The following is a 24787-nucleotide window of genomic DNA, read 5'->3' as shown; positions in this document are numbered from 1 at the left end:
TGAGAGAGACACATCAATTGGTTGCCTCTTGCATGACCCCGACTTGGATCGAACCTGCAACCCTAGTATGTACCTTTGATTGGGAATCGAACCCAAGACCCTTCAGTCTAAGGGCCAAAGCTCTAATGGCTGAGCCAAACTGGCCGGGGCTGTGCTGTTATAATCTTTCTTTTTTTTTTTTAAATGTTATTTCTTTATTGATTTTAGAGAGAGAGGAGGGAGAGGGAGAGAGAGATAGAAACATCAATGAGACAGAGCATTGACTGGCCACCTCCTGCATGTCCCCCACTGGTGATTGGCCCATAACCTGGGCATGTGCCCTTACGGGAATTGAACCGCCGACCTCCTGTTGCATGGATCGATGCTCAACCACTGAGCCACATTGGCCGGGCTGTGCTGTTATAATCTTAATGAAGCCTTGATATTACTTGTTTAGTTCTGAAGCTTTTGAAGTTTTTGGGTGATTTAAGAGCATTTTTCTTAATCATAGCTCTTATATTAGGTTGGTTTTTATGATGCTCCAATGTATTACTTATTCTATTGTTGTGTAACAAATGACCCCAAAACTTGACATCTTAAAAACAAATGCATTTATCTCTCAGTTTCTTAGGAATCTGGGAGAGTCTAGATGCTTTTGACTCAGAGTCTCTCTTGAGGTTGATTGGAGCTGTCAGCAAGGGCTATAGTCATCTGGGGCTTGAGGATCCTCTTCCAAGCTCACTCATATGGTTGTTGGCAGGTCTCACTTCCTCACTGGATGTTGGCCTGAGACCTCAGTTCTGTGGCCCTGTCCATAGGCTTCCTGAGTATCCCATGACAATGCAGTTAGCTTCTTCCAGAGAAAGTGATCAGAGAGAGAACCCAGGATGGAAGCTGTACTCTTTTATAACCTTATCTCAAAAGTGATATAGCATTGCTTTTGCAGTGTTCTGTTGGTCACATATACCTACTCTGAGGTGTGGGAGGGGTACACAAGAGGGTATATTACAGGAAATACTAGGATCATTGGGGGCTATTTCAGAGGATGGCTGCCATACCTATTAACTCATTCCTGGATTTGTTAGTAGGATTACCTAACTGATAAGCCCAGCATGAATATAGGATAAAACTAGAATATCCTTTTTGTGTTAACACTTATGAATATTAAAAGATAGCTGCCCAATTTAACATTTTGAGAGAGGTTTAAGTTATTCAACAATTATGGACCAACTTTAAGGAAACTACTTTTTCCTAAAAATATCAGAAATGCACCCTAGTATTTTCATGTTTTTTGGTTTCTCTGTTTCATAGTTAGACCAGCTGGGAAGTTTAATTAGGGAGAGAGTCCTGTGTATGTTTATTTAAATTAGAAGAAATAAACAATTACAGAAGAATTCAGAGAATACAAGAAGCATCCAGCTCCCTACTACCCAGAACCAATAAGTATTAACCTTATTGTCATATTTGCTTTGGATCTTTTTGTTTTTTCTTCAAAAAGAAATCAACCATTATAGATATTGAAGTCACCTTTATACCTTTCCTTAGTCCCATTTCCTTCCTTCCTTCATAGACAACCAGTATAATGGAATTTGCATGTATTTTATTTGTATTTTTCTACATATATTTACAATACAAGGGTGTATATCCATTCCATATAGTTTTTAAAAACTATTTTTATGTTATGTTTTTAAATGAAAAGTTTAGAAATCAAAGAGAGAACACATAGGAAATTTAGGAAGGCAGTTTTTACAGATGTAACTTTATTTAAAATGTAGGCAGGCCTGAACTGAAAAGTTTTGTATAAAGCATTTTCCATTGGGAATAAAAGTGTCTTTTTTTTTTATCCTCACCCGAGGACATTTTTTTGTTCAGGTAGAGTGGGAGGGAGAGAGAGGAAGAGAGAGAGAGAGAAACATCGATGTGAAAGGGACACATCGAGTGGCTGCCACCCACATGACCGACCAGGGCCAGGGACAAACTGCAACCAAGGTACATGCCCTTAGGGGGAACCGAACCCGGGTCTCTCGGGACCGCAGGCTGATGCTCTAACCGCTGAGCCAAACCGGCCAGGGCAAAAGTGTCATTTTTTTTATGGGTAGGTTCCCAAAGCCAGTTTTCCAGAGTTGCCTCTTATTTATGCACGATGGTCTGTGATGTCCTTGAAATAGTGTGTTATACCAGCTGCCTCCATCACCTCTTGAGCACTTACCTATATAGTTAGGTATGTGGGGCATGGTGCTCAGTGCTTTACACTTACTGTCTCATCTAACAATATCTCACCTAAATCTTTAAAATAATCCTGTGAAATAGGTATTAATCACATGTTATAAATCAGAAAATTGAAGAACAGGAAAGTTAAAAGTTATTTAGAATAACCCAATTAATAAGTGGATGGTTGGGATTTAAAGTGTGACTCCAAAAATTGGTCCCTTAATAAAATGGACTGCTCTAATACTACTATGGAAACTGCTTGATTATATTTATATGAAAAAATATGCTCACATTTCCTACTGTGCACTGTGGATACTGTCTTGTTATGATCTCCTAAGAACCTCTATCTTGGCCTGAAGCTCTGAACCACCGGTTATAAATCCCATGAACTTGAGGTGAGACCTGTAACAGGGTAGAGAAAAGAGATATTGGGATGGAAGAAGGGATTTGGATATTGATTTTTTTTTTTTAAATAGACTTCATTTTTTAGGGCAGTTTTAGGTTCATTGCAAAACTGAGCAAAAAGTATAGAGAGTTTCTCTATACCTTCTGTTCCAGGACCTCCCCGCTGTTAATATCCCACACCAGAGTGGGCATTGATTTTTATGATAGTGGAAGAGTGGCTGAGAGTGCAGGCAGCATATAGGGGAAGTAGAATTCTCAGTGCAGCACTTACTCCCCTTTCTTCCCCTTTACTATTTTCAGTGCTGATATTACAGACTTCACACTGCCCTGGACCAGCCTTAGTGTGAGGTGAGAATTAGAGATGTGATATGGATGGTGGTTGGTCCCTGGCAACTACAAACAAGGAAGGAAAATGCATAGTATAGGGACATGAGCCGTAGCATTGCAAGAGAAGGTTAGACTGTCTGGCTAGCCCTTTTGGTTATAAGGGAATGTTAAGTCTGTTGTATTTATGGAAGACTGTTCCACTAGGAATTTCTGGTTTTTGATTTGATCATCTTTTTTGTTTGTAAGACATTAACCCAATTTTTAAATTATTGTTACAGTTGGGTTGTTATGAATTGTGTAGAATTAATTTCAAGTTTTTTTCTTTCTTTTTTTTTTAAAGTTCATATGAGAGATCCTAATAACCAGCTTCACATAATTAAAAATTTGAAGATAGCAGTAAGTAACATTATCACCCAGCCACCTCAACCTGGAGCCATTCGGAAGCTTTTGAGTGATGTTGTTTCTGGCAGTCAGCCTGCAGAAGGATTAGTAGCAAATGTGATTACGGCAGGAGATTATGACCTCAACATCAGTGGTATGTAATAATGTTTATTATTATTTTTTAAATGAATTTTTCTTTTTTGTAAAAAGTAATTCTGTTACTTGAAAGTCAAACACTAAAGTGCTTACTGAATGATAGATCAGGGGTTCAATGTTGAAAAGTTACTGCTTTTTTGGTTTTAATACGTTTTTATTGATTTTTTTTTTTAAGAGAGAGAGTGGAAGGGGGAGAGAGAGAGAAACATCGATGTGAGAGAGATACATCAATTGGTTGTCTCCTCCACACCTCCCACTGAGGATCGAGTCCGAAATCTGGGCATTTTCCTTGACTGGGAATCAAACCAGGATCTCTCAGTCCATGGGACTGATGGTCAATCCACTGAGCCACACTGGTGGGGCAACAGTTACTGCTTTTAAGGAGGTTATAATCAAGTAAGTAGGCAGCCATTCAAACTATGAATTACATGGCTTGATTTAATTTTTTTTCATAATAAAATTGTTCTTATATTTCTACTTGTAAAGCTAATAGATGCTTCATGAAGGCATGAACTTTGGCTCTTTATTTTATTCCTAGTACCTAAATTAATGCCTAGAACATGTGTGTGATAAATATTTCTTGAATGAAAGAACAAACAGTAAATAAAAAAACAACATATTCTTTTGTGATATAAGTACTATAATAAAAAGATTAAAACGTACTGTATTTTTTATGTTGCTTAGTGTTAAGTGGAGGGAATGTGTATATGAATAAATATTTAATTTTTTTGAGTGCTTAATCTAATTTGAATGATAAATAGTTTCATGATAAGATTGGTAGGTGAAATGATATATTAATACGTAAAGTAAGTTAGCAGTATTTGGTGTGATTCTTTTTCGGTATGAAAAAGACTTAATAGAGCGACATGGGATAGATTTTTAGAGGGGAAAGATTAGAAGTACATCATCTAATCAGAATTTTTCAGCAGTCTAATAAAATAATCTTTTTAGGTCATTGCAATTTGTAATATAATGTTTTAACATATTAAAAACATTGCATATTTAAAGATTGTCCTAAACATACCAAGATAACTTAAGTGGTATGTTTTAGGTCACGGAGTTAGTTGGTTGTACTTGTATAGTTAGAAATATTTGTAGAATTATTTTGTTTAAATGTTCATAATTTTCTTTCTATGTTAATTTTAATTCCAGCAAGATAAGTTAACTGATAATTTTAAGTTTAGAATATTATGGTTATCTTTCCACATCAAAAGAATATGAATTTTGCCCTGGCCAGTTTGGCTCAGCAGTTAGAGTGTCAGCCTACAGTCCAGAGAGACTTGGGTTCTGTTCCTGCTAAGGGCGCATACCTCTGTTGCAGTTCGTCCCCGGCCCTGGTTGGTCATGTGGGTGGCAGCCATTCGATGTGTCCCTTTCATGTCGATGTTTCTCTCTCTCTCTCTCTCTCTCTCTCTCTCGCTTCTTTTCTCTCCCTCCCACTCTGTCTGAACAAAAAATGGAAAAATATCCTTGGGTGAGGATAAAAAAAAAGACTATGAAGTTCAGGATACGTATTTTAAGCAGTTCTTGGCATAACATGTTTTCAAGATGGGGTAAAATTTGGATTTCCTAGGAGAAAGTGATAGAATTTGAACTGTTATATTCCTGTCATCAGTGGAAAATTAATGTCGAAGTGTGAACAGCAGTGAACAAATGCCAAAGTGTCCCAGGTTTTTATCTACCATAGCCATTAGTTAATTGGATAACTTGAATAAGTCCCTTACTCAGAATTGGTTTCATTCTTTGGAAACCAGAGAATTTCGCTAGATTCTTCTTCAAGTCCTCTCCTAGACCTTTAATTCTGTGATTCTATTTTATATATGGTCTTTAACGTTTTTGTTATTCATGCAACAAATATTTATTGATTTCCTACTTAGATGCTTTGCACTGAGATATAGAGATGATTGAGACATGTTGTATGAGTTCATAATCTGGTGGGGAGACAAACATGTAAATCAGTAATCACAATACATTCTAATTTACAATACCTTTTAATTACAATACAGTGTAATAGAAATGTGGCATATCCAATATGCCAAAATGCTAGGGAGCAAAGAGAGGGATTAACTCATATTTAAAAAAATAAAAACATCTTTTTTTGTACTGTAAATACCCTCCTAACCTCCAAAGCCCATAATACCTTTTTTTTTTAAAATGTTTAATTTATTAAAATAATATGTACACATAGACATAATGCTAAAAAGACTTATTATAAGGATAAAACAGTAGTGGTCTGCTTCCTGTGCTCCTGCCCCACCAGTTCTTTTAGTGGTTTCTCTGATATTTATTTTGTGGGTTTTTTTTTTTATCCTCACCCGAGGACATTTTTTCATTTTTTGTTCAGATAGAGTGGGAGGGAGAGAGAGGAAGAGAGAGAGAGAGAGAAACATCGACGTGAAAGGGACACATCGAGTGGCTGCCGCCCGTACGACCAACCAGGGCCGGGGACAAACTGCAACCGAGGTACGTGCCCTTAGCGGGAACCGAACCCGGGTCTCTCTGGACTGCAGGCCGACACTCTAACTGCTGAGCCAAACCGGCCACGGCTATTTTGTGATTTTAAGTAATATTTTTATATGGCTGTCTATGGCTTCATCAATGTTACTTATTGTTTTCTCGTTATACTTGAAGGTTTAACTTAATTATTTCTCATCCTTCTTTCTTCATCTCTCTAATGTAGTTTTTCTGATTTTTTATTACTATTAACTATTTACAATGTTATGATTAAATATTATTCACTTTTTTTTTTTTATCCTCACCTGAGGACATTTTTTGTTCAGATAGAGCGGGAGGGAGAGAGAAGGAGAGGGGGAGTGAGAGAGAGAGAGAGAGAGAGAGAGAGAGAGAGAGAGAGAGAGAAACATTGATGTGAAAGGGACATATTGAGCGGCTGCCACCTGTACAACCCAACCAGGGCGGGACAAGCCGCAACTGAGGTATGTACTCTTAGTGGGAACCGAACCTGGGTCCCTCTGTACCGTAGGCCGAGGCTCTAACCGCTGAGCCAAACCGGCCAGGGCTTATTTACTTCTTAATTGCTGGGCCAAATACTTGGGCTTTCAGTCTGTTCTTACACAGTACTTTTTTCCCCCCAAGACTTATAATTGCTTTTTTTTTAAAATCCTCACCTGAGGACATTTTTGTATTCATCTTCAGATAGAGTGTGAGGGAGAGAGGGAGGAAGATGGAGAGAGAGAAACATTGATGTGAGAAAGACACATCGAATGGTTGCCACCCACACAACCCCAACCCGGGGTCAAACTGCAACCGAGGTTGGGGACAAACTTCAACCGAGATATGTGCCCTTAGCGGGAACTGAACCCAGGACTCCCTGGTCCACGGGCCGATGCTTTAATCATGGAGCCAAACCGGCCAGGGCTGTAATTGCCTTTTTAAAAAGCAACTTGCTCAGAGTTCTTTGTATCTCTTGCTCTAGTCTCTTAAACTTCCAATAGCCTGTTAGTAAGATTTTCTACTTAACAGATTGTACTGGAAAAACTTCAGTCCTCCGCCTTCTGTAAAGGGAAAAACCTAGCTCTTCCCTGTGTCTTTCTTTCCTGTGAGTCTTTTTTACCACTCACACAAAACATTTCACTTCAAGTCACCTAATGTGTAGAGTTTTTTCTGCACACCACCAAGCAGTCCTCAGATAAGAATTCAATTCTGACACTGTCTACCTGGCAGTAGCATCAGAATCCATAGGTTAAGGGTTCAGTTTTACTGACTGATTCCCCTGCCTCACTTCAGGTGTCAGTGGCAAGTTCAGGTTATTATCATCACCTGTGCATCTGACTGATTGGCTGTAGATTGGGGTTTTCATGGACCTCTTCCTTGGGTTAGATTATCTTGCTAGAGCGACTCACAGAACTCAGAGACACATTTTACTTATTAGATCACTTGTTTATTTTGAAAGGATATAACTCAGAAACAGCCAGATGGGGGAGTGCATAGGGCAAGGTATGGGGAAAGGATGCAGAGCTCCCATGCCTTCTGGTCACACCACTCTCCCAGCACCTCCACATGTTCACCAACCTGGAATTTCTCTGAACCTCATGCTTTTGGGATTTGTAGAGGCTTCATCATAGAGGCATGATCAAACATTAACTCAATTTTTAGCCCTTCTCCTTTCTCAAGAAAATGGGATAGGGAGGTGGGGAGATGAAAATTCCAAGCTTCTAATCATGGCTTGGTCTTTCTGGTTACCAGCCCTCATTCAGGAGCCATCTAGGAGCCTACTCAGAGTCACCTCATTAGAACAAAAGACACTCATTATCCAGGAAATTACCTGTTGGTGTCCAAGAATTGCTTGATGGTGTGGGGAAAAACCTCCACACATTTGGTGACTTAAAGTGAAATGTTTTGTGTGAGTAGCAAAGGAGACTCACGTGAAAGAAAGACATTACGGAAGAGTTGAGTTTTTCCCTATACTGATTTCTATAATCTGTCAAGTGGAAAAGGGTTTCAGGAGCTCTGTGCCAGAAACTGAGGACAGAGACTAATATATATTTTCTGTTATCTCACACAGATTAATCAAATAATCCATTTATCAGTATCTCCTCCTTGAAGTCTTCTCTTTCTACTCTATGTATTCTCAGTGGGGAATGATATCCCTCAATATGAGGAAAATTTGGGGGACAAAAAATCTAGACATTACAATCGTTTGTGGCTCTCCATAGGACTGGGGTATATAAATAGATACATAGTACATCTGTGGTATTATTTAAAAGTATTTTTTGTGGGAAGGACCAACTAGAAAAGAAAAAAGGCTTATGGGGAGATAATGAAATAAGAGTTGCAAAATTCTGTTCTCCATTTTGGACTGGTTACTGTCCAAGGCCTGCTTTGCAACTGTCATCCTAGGGATTTACTTCCCTTCTCTTCTCTGTAGCCCCTCATTTATATTGTTTTTGGTTTATTTCCTTGGTTTGGTGAAGCACATCTCCAGTAGCTTCCTGAGAAAATTTGCTTGGAAGGTAAAGTTTTCGAGAAAATGTCTGAAAATGTTTTGTTTTCCTTTTTTTTTTTAATACTTCACTGGTAGTTTGTATATTTTTAAGTTAGAAGTAATTTCTCTCTGAATTGTTTAATTTTCTTGTAGCTTCTGTCATTGTAAAGAGACTGTATGCCATTCTGATACATCTCCCACTATTCCCTTCAACATTTAGAAGCTGTAGAAGCTCTTTATCCCTGTTATTTTGAAATTCATGTTGGACCTGATTTAACTCCCCTTTTCACTCAATGTATTGTGTAACCCCTTTTGGTAATCTGGTTATGCATACTTTTTAGTCCTGAGAAATTTTCTTGTTTATTTTCTTTGTTAATTTCTTCATTTTTTCCTTGCTCTTTCTGGAACGACAGCTTTTAGCTGGATGTAGGACTTCCTGAGTTACTTATTTCTCTAATGTTTTCATCTTTCAGTCTATCACCATCTCTTGGGTCTTTTTGTTTTACTTTCTGGGGGTTTTCTTGACTTTATTTTCTGACCTTCTATCGAAATTTTAATATTCACTGTTATTTTTTTTAAATCCTTCCCTTGCTTTGTTTTAAAAAAACCTTTTTTTTTAAAATTGATTTTAGAGAGAGAGAAAGGGAGAGGGAGAGAGAGCTAGAAACATCGATGAGAGAGAACATCGATTGGCTGCCTCCTGCATGCCCCCCAATGGGGATTGGGCCCACAACCTGGGCATGTGCCCTGACCGGGAATCAAACTGGTGACCTCTTGGTGCATGGGTTGATGCTCAGCCACTGAGCCACACCAGCTGGGCTGCTTTATTGATTTTTCTCTTTGTATTATATAGTTCTTGTTTCCTTTTGTGGTATCTTATCTCTGAGAATATTAATTGTTGTTTTTAAGTTTTCTTCTATCTTGTGATTTTTCTCTCATTTGTACTACTTTTCAGTTTGTTTCGGTCTCTTTTTCATGTTGGAAACTTACCTCAAATGTCTGGTGAGCCCTTGGCATTATTTTCTATTTCTTTTTATATGTTTTTATTGATTTTTTTTTTTTTTTTTTTGGAGAGAGAGAAAAGGAGAAAGATAGAAACATTGATGTGAGAGAGAAACATCGATCAGCTGCCTTCTGCACGCCCCCTACTGTGGATCAAGACTACAACCCAGGCATGTGCCCTGACTGGGAATTGAACCAGGACCTCTCAGTCCATAGGATGATGCTCAATTCACTGAGCCACACCAGGCTTATTTTTTATTTCTAATTGAGGCATTAAAACCCACTGAGCAGAACAAAACTTGTCAGCTAAGTGGTCTTCGCTATTGGGTGGTGAGACTGTAATAGACTTGAAGGTTGCCCAGTTTTTATTACTCAAAGTTCTTTTTTTTTTTTATCCTCACCCGAGGACATTTTTTTTTTTTTTTTGATATTTTGTTCAGATAGAGTGGGAGGGAGAGAGAGAGAGAGAAACATCGATGTGAAAGGGACACATCGAGTGGTGGCCACCCACACAACCCAACCAGGGCCGGGGACAAACTGCAACCGAGGTACGCGCCCTTAGCGGGAACCGAACCCAGGTCTCTCGGGACCGCAGGCCGACGCTCTAACCGCTGAGCCAAACCGGCCAGGGCACTCAAAGTTCTTTTTTATGGGGTCATTTATTTTCTTCACAGTAAGTTTCTCAAATATGATATCTGACTATCTGTATCCTGGAGGTGGGCTTATTATATTATAAAGCAGTGCATTAAAGTGGTTGTTAGGTACTTTATAGGAACAATGTGGTCATGATTTGGTTGTGAGAAATTATTTTATCCAATTATATGACATATTCTAAGGCCCCTGTCAATATTCCACATAAGGAAGAATAAGTGCTATTTGTCTTTTTTTTAATCCTCACCCGAGGACATTTTTCCATTTTTTGTTCAGATAGAGTGGGAGGGAGAGATAGCGAAACATCGACGTGAAAGGGACACATCAAGTGGCTGCCACCCGCACTACCCAACCAGGGACGGGGACAAACTGCAACCAAGTTCCCTTAGCGGGAACTGAACCCGGGTTTCTCCTGACCAAGTTGACACTCTAACCATTGAGCCAAACCAGCTAGGGCAGTCCTATTTGTCTTAAAACATAGGTGGAGGCACTGCTATGTAGCTGGATCCTTTAGGCAGATTTAAGAAAGACTCCCCAGTGGTTCGGATACACTACATACCAAAATAAAACAGTTTCTTCAGCTTCTTTTTCTGCTACTTTAAGACACCTCCCTTCAGCTTTATTGTTATGTTGGTCTTGAAGACTAGGAATGTGATATGATGAAGTATTGAATTCATTTTAATAAAATTCCTTTGTAACAATAATACTCTAGAGATTTATGAGAGTGATTTTATCCATTTCAAATAAGATATTCTCTGTGTCTAGAAATACACTTCTAATTTTGTTTGTGTGTTAATCCTCACCTTTATTTTTCCATTGCTTTTTAGAAAGAGTGGAAGAGAGAGAGGGAGGAGGAAGAAAAGGAGGGAGGGAGGGGGAGAGAGAGAGAGAGACACATAGAAACATCTATGTGAGAGACAGACATCGATTGGTTGCCTCTGCTCAACCCCAACTAGGGCTGGGGATTGAACCTGCAACCCAGGTATGTGCCTTTGATCAGGAATTCAACCCAAGATCCTTCAGCCCACAGGCTGATGCTCTGATCATTGAGCCCAAATTGGCCTACACTTCTAATTTTTGCCATTAATGTGAGTCAGCATACTTTTTACCCATTCTGTTTAAGAAATAAATGTTAGATATTTACCTCATAAGACTGGCTTATCAGTGCCATGTTTTCTTCATCAGATCGGTCAATTAAAGCTAGTGTTCCTTGGTACAATAATTGGAAAGACACATTGATGGAGTTGAAAGAATCCTCATTAAATACAGGTATTTTTTATTTTGATCTCAGTTTTCCAGATTGTTCTCTCTCTCCTCCTTGCTTATTATCCTTTTTCTACTGAGCTACTACTTTTTTTGTATTTGTCCCAATTAACATGTCTGTCTAATTTTTCTAAAACAGAGACAGTCTGGTGATACTTGTTCAATTTAGGTTATCCTGTCATTTGTTGATTTACATTATTTATGAAATTCAGACATTTTTTTCGAGTAGTATAATTTTGGTTGGACCTTGTTTTGATGAGGAAGAATGTGCCCCCCCCTTAAGTGTGTAGTATACTTTTTCTGAGTACTTTTATATTAATTGCTATTATTTTGTAAAATACCATGATACTTTGGAGAATAGTCATAAGTAAATAGTATTTTAGAGCATTGTTTAAATATTCTTTAATATTTTTTCCTAAATTTTTATGTAAGAATAAAAAGCATAAAGAAATAACTGTCATGCCCTGGCCGGTTTGGCTCAGCGATTAGAGCATTGGCCTGTGGTCCGGAGAGACCCGGGTTCGGTTCCCGCTAAGGGGGCGTACCTCTGTTGCAGTTTGTCACCGGCCCTGGCTGGGTTGTGTGGGTGGTGACCACTCGATGTGTCCCTTTCATGTCAATGTTTCTCTCTCTTTCTCTCCCTCCTGCTCTGTCTGAACAAAAAATGGAAAGAAAAAATAAAGAAATAACTGTCATTTAAAAAGTGACAGTTATTTAAAGTGTGGCTAGTGCAATATATTAAAGTGTGGCTAATGCAATATAAGACCTTTGTGTTCTTATTTTTTTTAATATCTTAAAGTATTTTGCTGTTTTTCATCATTCTATGAATTATTTATTAATCATCAATTACTCTGAACTATAAGAAAGTGAAAGAATGATGAAATTGCCTAGAATGATGATACAGTATTGAAATGTCATCGCTATTATATCATCCATCAGTTTTAGATTTTTATGTTGCCTGAAGTATATTGCATCTTCTTTTTTTAACACACCAAAATTGAAGGTTTTATTGATCGCCTTTTTAAATGTTCTTATCCAAGAATAATCTGTTTCTCCTAGTAGCTTTCTTCTTTGTTTTGATCTCTGTCATTTCATACCAGTTGCTTTCTTTCAGTTTTTGCTAATTTGTGGTTTTCTGCTTAAAAGTAAAATAGGGCAGGAAAAAAGAAGCATATTGGAAGCTATTGAAAGTTTTGGGTTGTGTAGGTGATACTTTCCAACAGTGGTCTCAGAGCATTTTCTTTCAAGAAGACTTAAGACATCATATTTGTTGCCATTATCTTTGTTTTCATTTTTTTTTCTTTCATTGGACACTTGAGAACTTTTCATGTTTAGTCCATTTTGGCAAAGAAAAGAAATTTGACAGTAGAAGACAATTTTTTTACAGTTGAACAAATCAGTAGATGAGTGCAGTGTAACAGCAGCATTCTGGACTAGTACTGCCCAGTAGAGGTTGTGAGCCATTTATATATACAGTTTTTTATTTTTATTTATTTTAAATGTGTTTTTATTGAGTTTTTTTTAGAGAGAGAGGAAGAGAAGAGAGAGACATAGAAACATCGATGAGAGAGAAACATTGATTGGCTGCCTCCTGCATGTCCCCCTTTGGGGATCGAGCCCGCAACCCAGGCATGTGCCCCAACCAGGAATTGAATGAGTGACCTCTTGGTGTATGGGCTAGCGCTCAAACCACTGAATCAAACCAGTCAGGTTTATATAGTTTTTTAATGTGCTGTACTTGCAATAAAGAATATAAAAAAAGGTGAAATTAATTTTAATACTATATTTTATTATTTAACCCAGACTATACAAAATATCATTTCAACATGTAATCAATAGAAAATTTAATTTTTTTATACTGTCTTTGAAATCTTATGTATATTTTATACCTTCAGTACATCTTGATTTAGACAAGCCACATTTCAAGATAGCGTAGCTCTAGGATTTATGGCTGTGGTGTAATTGTTCGTGAATTGATCATATACAGTAATTCCACTTAATGAGTCTTCAGATGACAATATCGAATCCATATTTTCTCAGACTCAAAAATTGATGACTGAGCAATATATTTGAAGAACAGAAAGGAAATACAATGTTTTCATCTAGCTAGTCAGTAAATTTAACAGGAAGGACATCACATAATACTTTGAGGCAAGAACCAAGACCATCCCATTTTGTTTAAGGACATGTAATAATATTCTTTCATCTTTTATGATGATTGTTGAACAAAATTTACTTGATACAGTTTGTGACAAATGCTAAAGGCAGGCATAAGTATGAAGATTGGAAAGAATTAGATGATGTGGAAATAAAAAAATTTATTGCATTGAATGTTCTGTTTGCTATTAAGAAGTCTAAAAAATGAAAATGTTTTGCAGCGATGAAGCAAATAAAATGATTTTATCTCTTCAGAAAAATTATGAGACATCAGCTTTTTCCAAAATGTTGTACCTTGACTATGCTACAAGATGAACCAGAAATAATAATAAACTGGAACTTATTAGAGATGTATTTGAATCAGTATTTATATGATGGATGTGTTCCAGATTCATGCATGACAGTCAATGTACAGTTAGTTGCATTCAAAGAATGTTGCCTAATTAAGGCATGTGCCTTTAAAACCAGGAAAATACGGAATACAATTTGAGTTTGCTATGTTTAAATTCTTACTAAAATTATTTAAAAGGTTTTTTTTGTTTTTTGTTTTTTTGCTGTGACTTTATTCTTGATTCTGTAAATAATTTGTAAAGTGAATTAAAAATACAGTAAAATATCAAAGGTCAGTTAGATATACTTGGTAAATGACAGTGACTATTTATTTTCCTGATATACTGAGGACTAAAAGGAGTATAGTTTGAAAAGAGGACAGTTTGTTTTAAAAAATCTTCCATTGGAGCTCTGGCCAGTGTGCTAAGTGGTTAGAGCATTGGCAAGAGGGATTCAATTCCTGGTCAAGGACATGTACCTGGGTTGCAGGTTCTGTCCCTGGCCCCCCTGGTCAGGGTTGTGTGGGAGGCAACCTATGTATGTGTCTCTCTCTCCCCCTCCACCTACCTCCTGTCCTCTTCCTCTCCTTGTGTGTGTGTGTTTCTCTCTCTCCTTCCCTCCCTCCCTTCTATTCTCTCTTAAAAAAAAAAATCAATGGAGAAAAAAATCCTCAGGTGAGGATTAACAAAACAAAAAATCTTCCACTGTAGAGTCTTAGAAATTTAAAAATGGGTGTAAGTAATCATAACTCACGTCTTTGGAATACTTTGATTTTTCTTTAAACTCTTGATTAGAAATAGTCTTCTCAAGAATAGTTCTCATGGGTTTTGTAAAAATACAAGGTTAGTATTTCTTATTTCTTCATATTACCTAGCTAAGATCTTTTATGATTTGCAAAACACTCATAAATTTTATGAATACTGGTTTTAGTTTTTTGTAGCTTTTATATTCTAAGACTTTCTGTATTAAACCATATATTCTGATAATCACTGAGTTTAGTGTCAAATATTTTTTACTTTGAAGCTATACATTTATCTAATTAAATGTTTTACATTTAATTATTTAATTTCTTTTCTTGAATATTTTTATTCTGAATATATATAGGGTGGGGCAAAAGTAGGTTTACAGTTCTATGGAAAATGCTACAATAATTAATAAATAATGTAAGGTTTCTCACTGAGGAAGAAAGAGAAACGGAGCCGCAAAAGTGGGCAAGAGAGTTTTATTGGAGCACTCCCGGGCGAGGTTTGCTGGTCTGGGGCCAGGGAAATTTTGCAGTTAGGTCCCCCCAGGAAAGTTTTATAGGGGAGGTTGATGAACTAAGAGGGGAGGTACTTGATTTGTCCAGGGGTAAGGTGGGGTGATTCTGCATAACACAGAGGGGAGGTATTTGATTGGTGGTTTCGATTTCTTCTCAGGCCCTCTCTTTCCCCGAAGTCATGTGACTCCTCAGAGCCCACTGACCTTACAAATAATACAAGAATACACTGTGTTTTGTGTACTCACAACTGTAAACCTACTTTTGTTCTACCCTGTATTAAGTTTTGGTATATCTACTAACTGCTTATCTAGTCATAAGTGCCAACATTATTTGTAATAGATTAATATTTCTTAGTTTGATAGTGATTTTTCTGGCACTTTGCATCTTTTGTGAATGATGAGGAAGGGTTAATATGTGATATACAGGTGATGTTTATATTTAGGATATTCATTCATTTGCACTTGCAGATTTGGTGTCACTAAGTACTCTTGGTTTCAGAAGGATGAGGACCAAAGTTACTCTAGGTTTAGCTCACTGCTGTAGCCCTTGCTAGATAGTTATTGGGAACAGTAATAACTCCGTGTCCCAAATTACTGGCACTAAGAAGGGAACAAAGAAGGTGGGTTGGAGGCTAGAGCTTTACGTTGGTTTCTGGCTCTTAGCTGCCTTCCTTACTCTTTCTTACCAAGACAAATACATTCTGCATAGAAAAACTGGTAGGGTAACATAGTTGCTGTTTCAATTCCAAAGAAAGAACATGTAGAGATGGAAAGGGGTATGGCAAAATACTGATTTCATCTCTAAATAAGTTCAAGAGAATTTCTAAAGGGAGAGAATTGTCACTAAATGTTGAAGTCTTTTGTTAACACAAAACATTTAAAGACTATTATTTTTTCCATTTCCTGCAAAAATGTCATTTGAAAAAACAAAAACAAATAGAAGGATGCCCTTGATTTATTGACATGTAAAATAACTGAAGGAGGAATTCTTAATTAGCTCCTTAAGGAAATAAGAGGCTGAAGGGAAAATTTACCTTCTTAACCGGAATGTGACCTGTGTGAAGAATGAAACTATTTCTGCAATACACACACACACACACACACACACATATGTGTGTGTATAATTTTATTTTTTTTTTTAATCCTCACCCGAGGACATTTTTCCATTTTTGTTCAGGTAGAGTGGGAAGGGGAGAGAGGAAGAGAGAGAGAAACATTGACGTGAAAGGGACACATCGAGTGGCTGCCTCCTGCAGGACCCCAACTGGGGCTGGGGCCTAACTGCCACCGAGGTACGTGCCCTTAGCGGGAACCGAACCTGGTTCACTCTGGACCACAAGCTGATGCTCTAACCGCCGAGCCAAACCGGCCAGGGCATCTGCTAGATATATTTTTAAAATGTTCCTTTGTTCCTCATATCCTTAGTTGAATACCCAGTGTCTTGTCCCTCCTGATGGACTTGTTGGTTTTCTAGTCTTTTATTACAGATAGTGTTGCAATGGATAGCTGTTTTGGAAGATATAATTTGTTTGTTTAGAACTCCCCAGTACACCATGAAACAAACTTTTTTTCATATGTCTATAATTTAGCAGTTATTTGTTAAATTTCCGCAGTATTGAAGCAACAAGGTAAATAGAAAAATAATCAAAGAAGGGAAAGTCATTTCCCAATATTTGTGAAGATTCCTTCCAATTTAATGAAAATTTTCATTATCCTCTCTTTTCTTGTCATTGGTACTAAATGAAAATATATATTAATTTTCTAGACAAAGACTAATTTTGATAGATTGGGGGAGAGATAAATTTATTGGTAAGAAAACTGGTTTTGTATGGTAGGTAACAGAGACTAGTCTGTGCCGTTTATTCTTTAATTTTTGCCACTTTTCATATAGATTATAATATTTCTGGTAATGTTTTTCTTCTTTTATAACAGTGAACATGAAATTGTTACACTAATAGCCCTCCTAAACAATATTTGGGTTATTTTTATAAGGCATTTGTTGGAATTAAAATGTTGTGCTTGTATGTTACCAGGTGAAATATGCTATTTGGTTAAGCTGAATAGCTTTTTTTTCTTCAACCTTCCCAGTCGTTTAATGTAATATTATACTATAAACAGAAAATCTGTTTGCTGTTTTCAGTGATTAAGATGAAAACAAAAAGTATGTAAGATTTGTTAATCAGCAGAAGTAATTAGGACTAGAGGATCCTTTTAGTAAAACTGTGATTTAGATATTCTACTTAAAACTAGTGAAATTACTAAGTTTAAGTTCAAATAAAAAAATGTTAGAATAGTTGTAATGTAAAATGCTTAGTATGGGGCAAGAGGGATTTGACATTTTAAGAAACACTTAATATACATGTATGCAAAAAGTGAAAATACATATCTTTATAGTTGATTATAAGGTAAGTATGCATTGAAATTCCATTTAAAGAGGTTTAATTACAGTCATACTCAAGTAATTAAATTATAGTGTCTGTCAGTCTTGCCACTATTGACTTTAAGCCAAGTAATTCTTTGCTGTTGGGGGGCTCTCTTGTGCTGTTCTTGCATCATTCCTAACATCTTTAGCACCCTCTCCTTACCCCTGGTTGTGACAACCCAGACTATTTCCAGACATTGCTAAATGTTTCCTGGGGTTAAAGTCACTCTCAGTTGAGAACCAGTGTTCTGAAATGATATCATTTATGAAAAGGAGCTACTTACGACAACGTGACTAGTGGCAAGGACACAAAACATTAGTTCTAAAATATTTTTACTCATGCAGGTAATACATAAAGCATTACTAGTAAGTAAGTTGTGGGATTTTAGTGTAGGTTTGGGAATAAATCAGTTTTATATTCGCAAATATATGTACTCCATTGTATGAATATATTTGTGTATATGGCTTTATACACACATATGATAGATGTGTATATTAAAGCATAGGTGAAGATGCTTGTTTATATGTTTAAGCACAATTGAAAAATGCTTATTTGTTGCTAGAAATTACTATCTTGTACCTTTAAGGAGTATGGACTTGAAATTTTATCTATTATAAACTGATTCTGTTTGTAAATTTTAACTGTTTTATATATGGTTAATTTTAGCTACTACTCCATGGTTTGAGTCTTACAGAGAGACCTTTCTTCAGTCAATGCCAGCAGCAGATCATGAATTTCTGAACCACTATTTAGCATGTATCCTTTGACCTTTTTGTTCTTTTAAAGTCAAATGTTTTGACAGTTACTAATCTCAGAAATAGTTATATGAAGGCAAAATTTTTGAAAGGATATAGAGAATGGATAAATATTTTTATTAATGATGCTTTAAGTTTTTGTTATTGTTGTGTTAGTGGCATCGTAGATACAGGACTGGTGTAATAAATTAAGTTTTGATTATAAAATAACACTGAGGGTTTATTTACTGTTTTTCTTTCTTTTCCAACTTGAGTAGTTTACACTTAATAAGTTTCAAGCCATTTTAGAAAGAGAAAATGTAGACTGCCCGTGTTAACTGCTTGTGATGATTGCCTCAAAATTAATTGCTTTTGTAAAAGCTCATGTTTAAAAACAGTTTCCCAATAATCTGTTTTATAGCTATTATAACCTCCTCTGATAGTTAATGGCTTTTTAGTATTTTTTAAATTATTTTTTAATCCTCACCTGAGGATATTTTTCCATTTATCTTCAGATAGAGTGGGGAGGGAGGAGGAGAGAGAAACATCAATGTGAGAGGGACACATTGACTGGTTACCTTCCATAGAATCCTGACCAGGGCCGGGGACCAACTGCAACCAAAGTATGTATGTACCCTTGACCGGAATTGAACCCGTGACCCATTGGTCCGCAGGCCGACGCTCTAATCACTGAGCAACCCAGCCAGGGATACTTTTTAGTATTTTAAATGAGTTTACAGAGAAAAGTTAAGAGGTAGGATTGAGTATGAAACTGCAGAGAAATGGAATGGGGAGGAGCAAGATTCAGCAGAATTGTTCGCTATATTGATGGTTGTACAATTTTGGTATTGTCCACTTTTACTTTCTTGGATTTCCATGTTGATATGTAAATGACCTAAGAACTGTCAACAAAAAATCTTTTTAAGATTTAGAACCTTGAATTACTTAGAAGTATTGGAGAAATTATTTTGTGCTTGCTGTGAAAACCTGTGAAATCAGACATTTTTTAGCTCAGAAATTATCTTCCTAAGTTTATTGTAACAGGATGCTTTTATCATTGAGTTGTAGATGATAATTACCTTAATAATATGGTTTATAAGGTATGTTGGTAGCATCGTCTAGTGAAGCAGAACCTATGGAACAGTTTTCAAAGTTGTCAAATGAACAGCATCGAATTCAGCACAACAATGACTATTCCTACCCCAAGTGGTTTATACCAAATACACTTAAATATTATGTACTTTTACATGATGTAAGTGCAGGAGATGAACAGAGGTAAGCTTTTTATTTTTAATTAAGAAATTTTTTTCTATTAAATAATTTGTGCATGCTTGTTTAAATTTTAGATTTTTTTTTAATCTAAGAAAGTTAAAAGCTATTAATAAAACATTTATATCTTTTATTTTGGAGTTATATTCAACGGCTGAGTCATTTTGTCAGATTTCATATACTTAACCCAAGCTTTTCTTTCACTGTAAATCTCTATTAGTTTAATCTTTATACAAAAGTACTTGCCATTTTACACCCATAGGTCTAAGGTGTTATTTCTTATTTTGTATAAAATTATTTTCTCATTTTTTCTCTTTCCCAGTTTTCCTCTTAACTTTTCGCTTTCTGGTTGTTGCTTATACAGGCACTTCATTTTTTGCTCCTCACTCTTTTGTCATTTTATATTTTTAGCCTTAATCTTTTTCACAATCTCAAAATATCCAACATGTTTTTCTTACGTTCCCTTTAATATTCATTATTAGTGATTTGCTGTAGTCCTTTTATCTTTGGGATAAGTGAATAACTATCTTTAAAACTAAATTCTTAAAAAATAAGATAACATTAAAAGCAATTTTATTTATGGCTTTGGAGTTTACTTTGAGTTTTGACTCAAGATGTGTATCAAATTAATCTTATTTCTCACTTTTCTGATGTTACAATGACATTTACAATATACAGTTAAGTAATTCTTATCTTTCTTTTGAGCACAAACCATCTTTTTAATAACATTTTCTTTGTAAAACCAAAGAATTATTTTGAGAATTCCTAATCTTTGGGATTCTTTGAAATCATAAATAGTCTGTAGCTTGTAGGATAATGAATAGAAATAATTTGAACTGGCTTTTGAGATTAGTTTATATCAATTGAATATGTTATGTACCTTCTAGGATATTTAAGTGGTAATTCTAGTATTAGGTTAGTGATTCTTCTGTTTAGCAGTATCATTGGTGAAGTAAGCCGAAGTTTTGTTTATTGTACTTGAGTGTATATACATACACATATACTTATATATCTGTGTTTGTACAAATTAATAGCTCTTTTACTTATCTAGCCTTAATTTTATAGTATATGATTTAATTTAATTGTATGATAGACTTGTTATTTGTATAGCATTAGTAATTTGAATATGATATAAGATTTCCCAGGATGGTTTTTTATTTTTTGTTTTTGCACCAAATGGCTGATTGACTGAAAAAATACCCATTTAAAGTAGATTAGCTCTAAGTACCAAAATTTCGTTTTCCATTAGAATGTATGTACTGTTTGCTTCTTAGGCTGTTTTATCATTTGAATTATGTTATTTCCCACCAACTAGGAACTTTAATCTTAAAATATGGAAATCAAAATGCTTTTTGTTACATCTGATATATATATAGCTCAGAAGTAAATAAATTTTGCAAGAAAAATGATGGGTTTTATGTAATAAATACCATGGCTGCTCTTCTTGAGTTTTCTCTCTGTTTCTTCTGTATTGTGTCCCCTTAGAGACAACTAAGTGAAGGGTAAACTGGCATTGAAAGATGTTTTGTAAGATTTTGGGTGCTATACTTTTCTATTTTAGCACTTACATTTTTCAATAAATGCCTGTTCTCTTAAGACAGAATTTCCCAAAGTCATATTTCCTGAAATCCTCAGACTTGAAAGAGTTATTGGCCTATAAGTTTGCAGATGCTCTTTATAAATCATAGTGTACTTTAGCAAATGGAAGACCTAGTGATCTTTTGTTGCAGAGAAACTGACTTTGTTTACTGTAATTCCCCAAACTGGTTTGACCACCAGAACTATCTTTTTTTTTTTTTTTATCCTCACCTGAGGACATTTTTCCATTTTTTGTTCAGGTAGAGTAGGAGGGAGAGAGAGGAACAGAGAGAGAGAGAGAGAAACATCGATGTGAAAGGGACACATCGAGTGGTTGCCACCCGCACAACCGACCAGGGCCGGGGACAAACTGCAACCTAGGTACGCGCCCTTAGCGGGAACCGAACCCGGGTCTCTCAGGACCGCAGGCCGACGCTCTAACCGCTGAGCCAAACCAGCCAGGGCACCACCAGAACTATCTGTGAATAACATAGGAGTAGCTTGCAAAATTTTATTCCATGAAACACACTTTGGAAACTCTATACATGCTAGATAAATTTCAGTTACCATCATGATCTTTGTTTTCATTTAAAAATTATTCTATCTCTAACTTTCTGTTCTGCCTTTTTTTTTTTAGGGTATTATTTTTGTGCCATTTTGGTATTATTTTAGTATATTTTATTTCTTAAGGTCTGCTCCTTATTTAATACAAATGTTGTTTAATGTTTTAATTTAGAGCTGAATCCGTTTACGAAGAAATGAAACAGAAATTTGGAACTCAGGGTTGCTATTTACTTAAAATTAATTCTCGAACATCTAATCGAGCATCAGATGAACAGATACCAGATCCTTGGAGTCAGTATCTTCAGAAAAATAGTATTCAAAACCAGGTATATGTAAAAACCAACAATGAAGCAAACCACAAAAGCTGTGTTTCAGTTTTATGACATAATGGTATCACTGTGGAATTTTATGTCTTGATTTAACTAGTAGTAGGATTAATGATATTTATTTTGGAAACAAGCTGGTTTTCATCCATCACCATATGAGCTCTTAAATCAGTGGTTCAAAGCTGTTTTTAACTACTACTACTACTACTACTAATCCCTATGTGTACTCCTTTCAGGCACATAATATCAGTGTTAATTGATCTTTTTTTCTTTAAAAAAAATTATTTTTTCTTTATTGATTTTAGAGAGAAAGATAGAGAAACATCAATGAGAGAGAACATTAATTGACCGCCTCCTGCATGACCCCCCGTTGGGGATTGGGCCCACAACCCTGACCTGGAATTGAACTGGCGACCTCTTGGTGCATAGGTCAATGCTCAACCACTGAGCTGTACCGGCCGGGCGATCTTTTTTTCTTTAAAGATGAAAAGTGAATTACACATTAAGAATTAAGTTGGCTAGACATATAGAGAATATAATTTTTGATGTGTGCATTTAATTCCCTGAATGCTTACAGTCAATTATTTATTCTTCACATGATCTGGGGTTGCTTTCCTTCATTTTCAACATGCTGTTCTTATGACCGCCTTTTGGAGTTCATACTTTTTTAGGTGGTGGTTGGGCTTTTATCCTGACTTTCCTCTGATTGCCTTTCCTTCTTAATTTTCAGGAAGTGTTTCTTCCTAACTTGTTTTCTTAGTCTAGAGTTCTAGACTAATGTTAACTGTTGTCTGTTGGCTGAAATGGGTTGGTGTATGGTTTCACACTGTCAAACTTTTAAGATAGGATTGTATGCCACTTGGTAGTAGTCAAATGACAAGTTCCTAAGATTAGTTCAGATAATCCAGAGTTGACTGTTCTTGTTTAGAAGTAGGATTTCTTAAGTAAATGGAAAATATACTTATATTTTATATAATTAAATTACGTTATGTACTATTATGCAATATTATTTTTTTAAAGTACCAATTATAGCCTGGCCAGTGTTGCTTAGTGGATTGAGCATTGTCCCATGGACTGAGTGGTCCCAGTTCAGTTCCTGGTCAGGGCACAAGCCTGGGTTGAGGGCTCAATTTCCAGTAGGGGGCGTGCAGGAGGCAGCTGATTAATGTTTCTCTGTCACATCTATGTTGCCATATCTCTCTCCCTTCTTTCTAAAAAATCAATAAGAACATATTTAAAAAAATAAAAATACCAATTATAATAAAGTTTATGTAACTTTTTATGTTCTGTAAATATTTAATAATCTATTTGCCCTATTTTTCTATATATATGGAAATGTTGATCTGTATATAGTTCTGTACTGATATCTTAGTATTGAGATGATTACTGACCTTCTTTAAGATAATGCTGAGGGAAAGGGAGAAAAAAAGAACCAATTGGATGTGAAGGGGCTCTGTTTTTTAAAATGATCATTCAGGGTCACACTCAGAATAGGAGCAGTATTGAAATACTCAATTTAGAGCGCAGCATCTAAGGTTGGGAATGACAACGTAAGTTAGATTGTTCAGTTTGAGAACTTTTAACAAAATACCAGAGGTATCAGTTCTGTTGCTTGTATCCCTTGAGGCCCAGGGTTGGAGGATAGTTTAATGGTTATCAAACACAACCTGTTTTTTGTTTTTTTTTATCCTCACCTGAGGACATTTTTCCATTTTTTTGTTCAGATAGAGTGGGAGGGAGAGGGAGAGAGAGAAGCATCAACGTGAAAGGGACACATTGAGTGATTGCCACCCGCATGACCCAACCAGGGTTAGGGGCAAACTGCAACTGAGGTACGTGCCCTTAGTGGGAACCGAACCGGGGTCTCTCTGGACCACAGGCCGACGCTCTAACCAGTGAGCAAACCGGGCAGGGCACAACCCCTGTTTTCTAATGTTTTAATTTCCTTTGAACCTATGAGTGACCTCATCTGGTGACAGTATGCACTATCTTTTCAGGTGATCCTTTCCATGTCTGAATAGCTTGAGTATCAACCAAATTTTTTCTGCATTTGTTTGTACTCATTAGTCCTGAGAGGACTGTATCAGTTTTCTGTTAAGACAACTTTCAAAATATAGGAGGATGGTGCTCATGTTCCCTTTTATATTTTTCCAGGCTAACTATACCCAGATTTTTCAAATTTTTCTTAAATGGTGGTTTCAGACTGTTTCTTGTTTTGATCACTTTTATTAGTTCTAGTTTATATATTTCCTTCAAGGTGTGGCAGTTGGTATAATACCTCATACTTACTGGTCTCATTGACCAGTGTGGGTATTTTTAGTTTGTTTTCTTTGTTGACTGAGAAACTGGTGTCTTTGTAGAAGTAAACACTGCATTGGATAGTTTTCCAAAACATTTTGATATATTCAGTATGTACTTCAACCTATTAACACTGGAATCATGACCAGGAGATTCCAAACCATCTCTCTTTTTTTACTCTGGCTTCACTTTAGTAGTACGTCTCTCTTGTCATTATTCCTTACTTAGACACATGTAGAGAGATTTATATTGGCATATACCTATCACGTATAAACAGAATAACCAAGATAGAGATCATTTGAATTCAGAAGAATTAGGGTAGTAGATTGAATGAGAAAGAGAATTTAAGAATATGGTAGGTGTGGACTAAAGTGCTAGAAAAATATACATGGAAAAAGTTAAGAATTTGGAGGATTGGAAGAAAATAGTCTTGGTGTAGCAAATAAATGAGACTGACAGCAGAGCAACCATACTTGTTGATGGATTTAGTGTTATCTTAAATGTGATTAAATATTAAGTACTAATGCT

General features: G+C 36.1%; 1 protein-coding gene across 12 annotated transcripts in view; it reads left to right on the top strand.

The window, feature by feature from the left end:
• The window catches only part of TRAPPC8 (trafficking protein particle complex 8), a 91416-nt gene that overhangs the window by 5732 nt on the left and 60897 nt on the right, over positions 1–24787 (top strand). For 5 of the 12 annotated variants that reach the window (XM_036244175.1, XM_036244174.1, XM_036244172.1 and 2 more), the window contains exons 2-6: positions 3263–3457; positions 11243–11326; positions 18157–18246; positions 19325–19499; positions 21808–21961. In XM_036244175.1, the coding sequence (XP_036100068.1) occupies positions 3263–3457; positions 11243–11326; positions 18157–18246; positions 19325–19499; positions 21808–21961 (698 nt within the window). Of the gene's footprint in view, positions 1–1301; positions 1423–3260; positions 3458–3746; positions 3856–8393; positions 8433–11242; positions 11327–18156; positions 18247–19324; positions 19500–21807; positions 21962–24787 lie in introns of those variants that run through there. The other 7 variants (XM_036244178.1, XM_036244177.1, XM_036244176.1 and 4 more) reach the window with 5 other exon arrangements.

Source organism: Molossus molossus, unplaced genomic scaffold, assembly GCF_014108415.1.
Source record: "Molossus molossus isolate mMolMol1 unplaced genomic scaffold, mMolMol1.p scaffold_m16_p_6, whole genome shotgun sequence".
Lineage (NCBI taxonomy): Eukaryota > Metazoa > Chordata > Mammalia > Chiroptera > Molossidae > Molossus > Molossus molossus.
The sequence above is the reverse complement of the archived record's forward strand: the minus strand, read 5'-3'. Positions and strand labels throughout refer to the sequence as shown.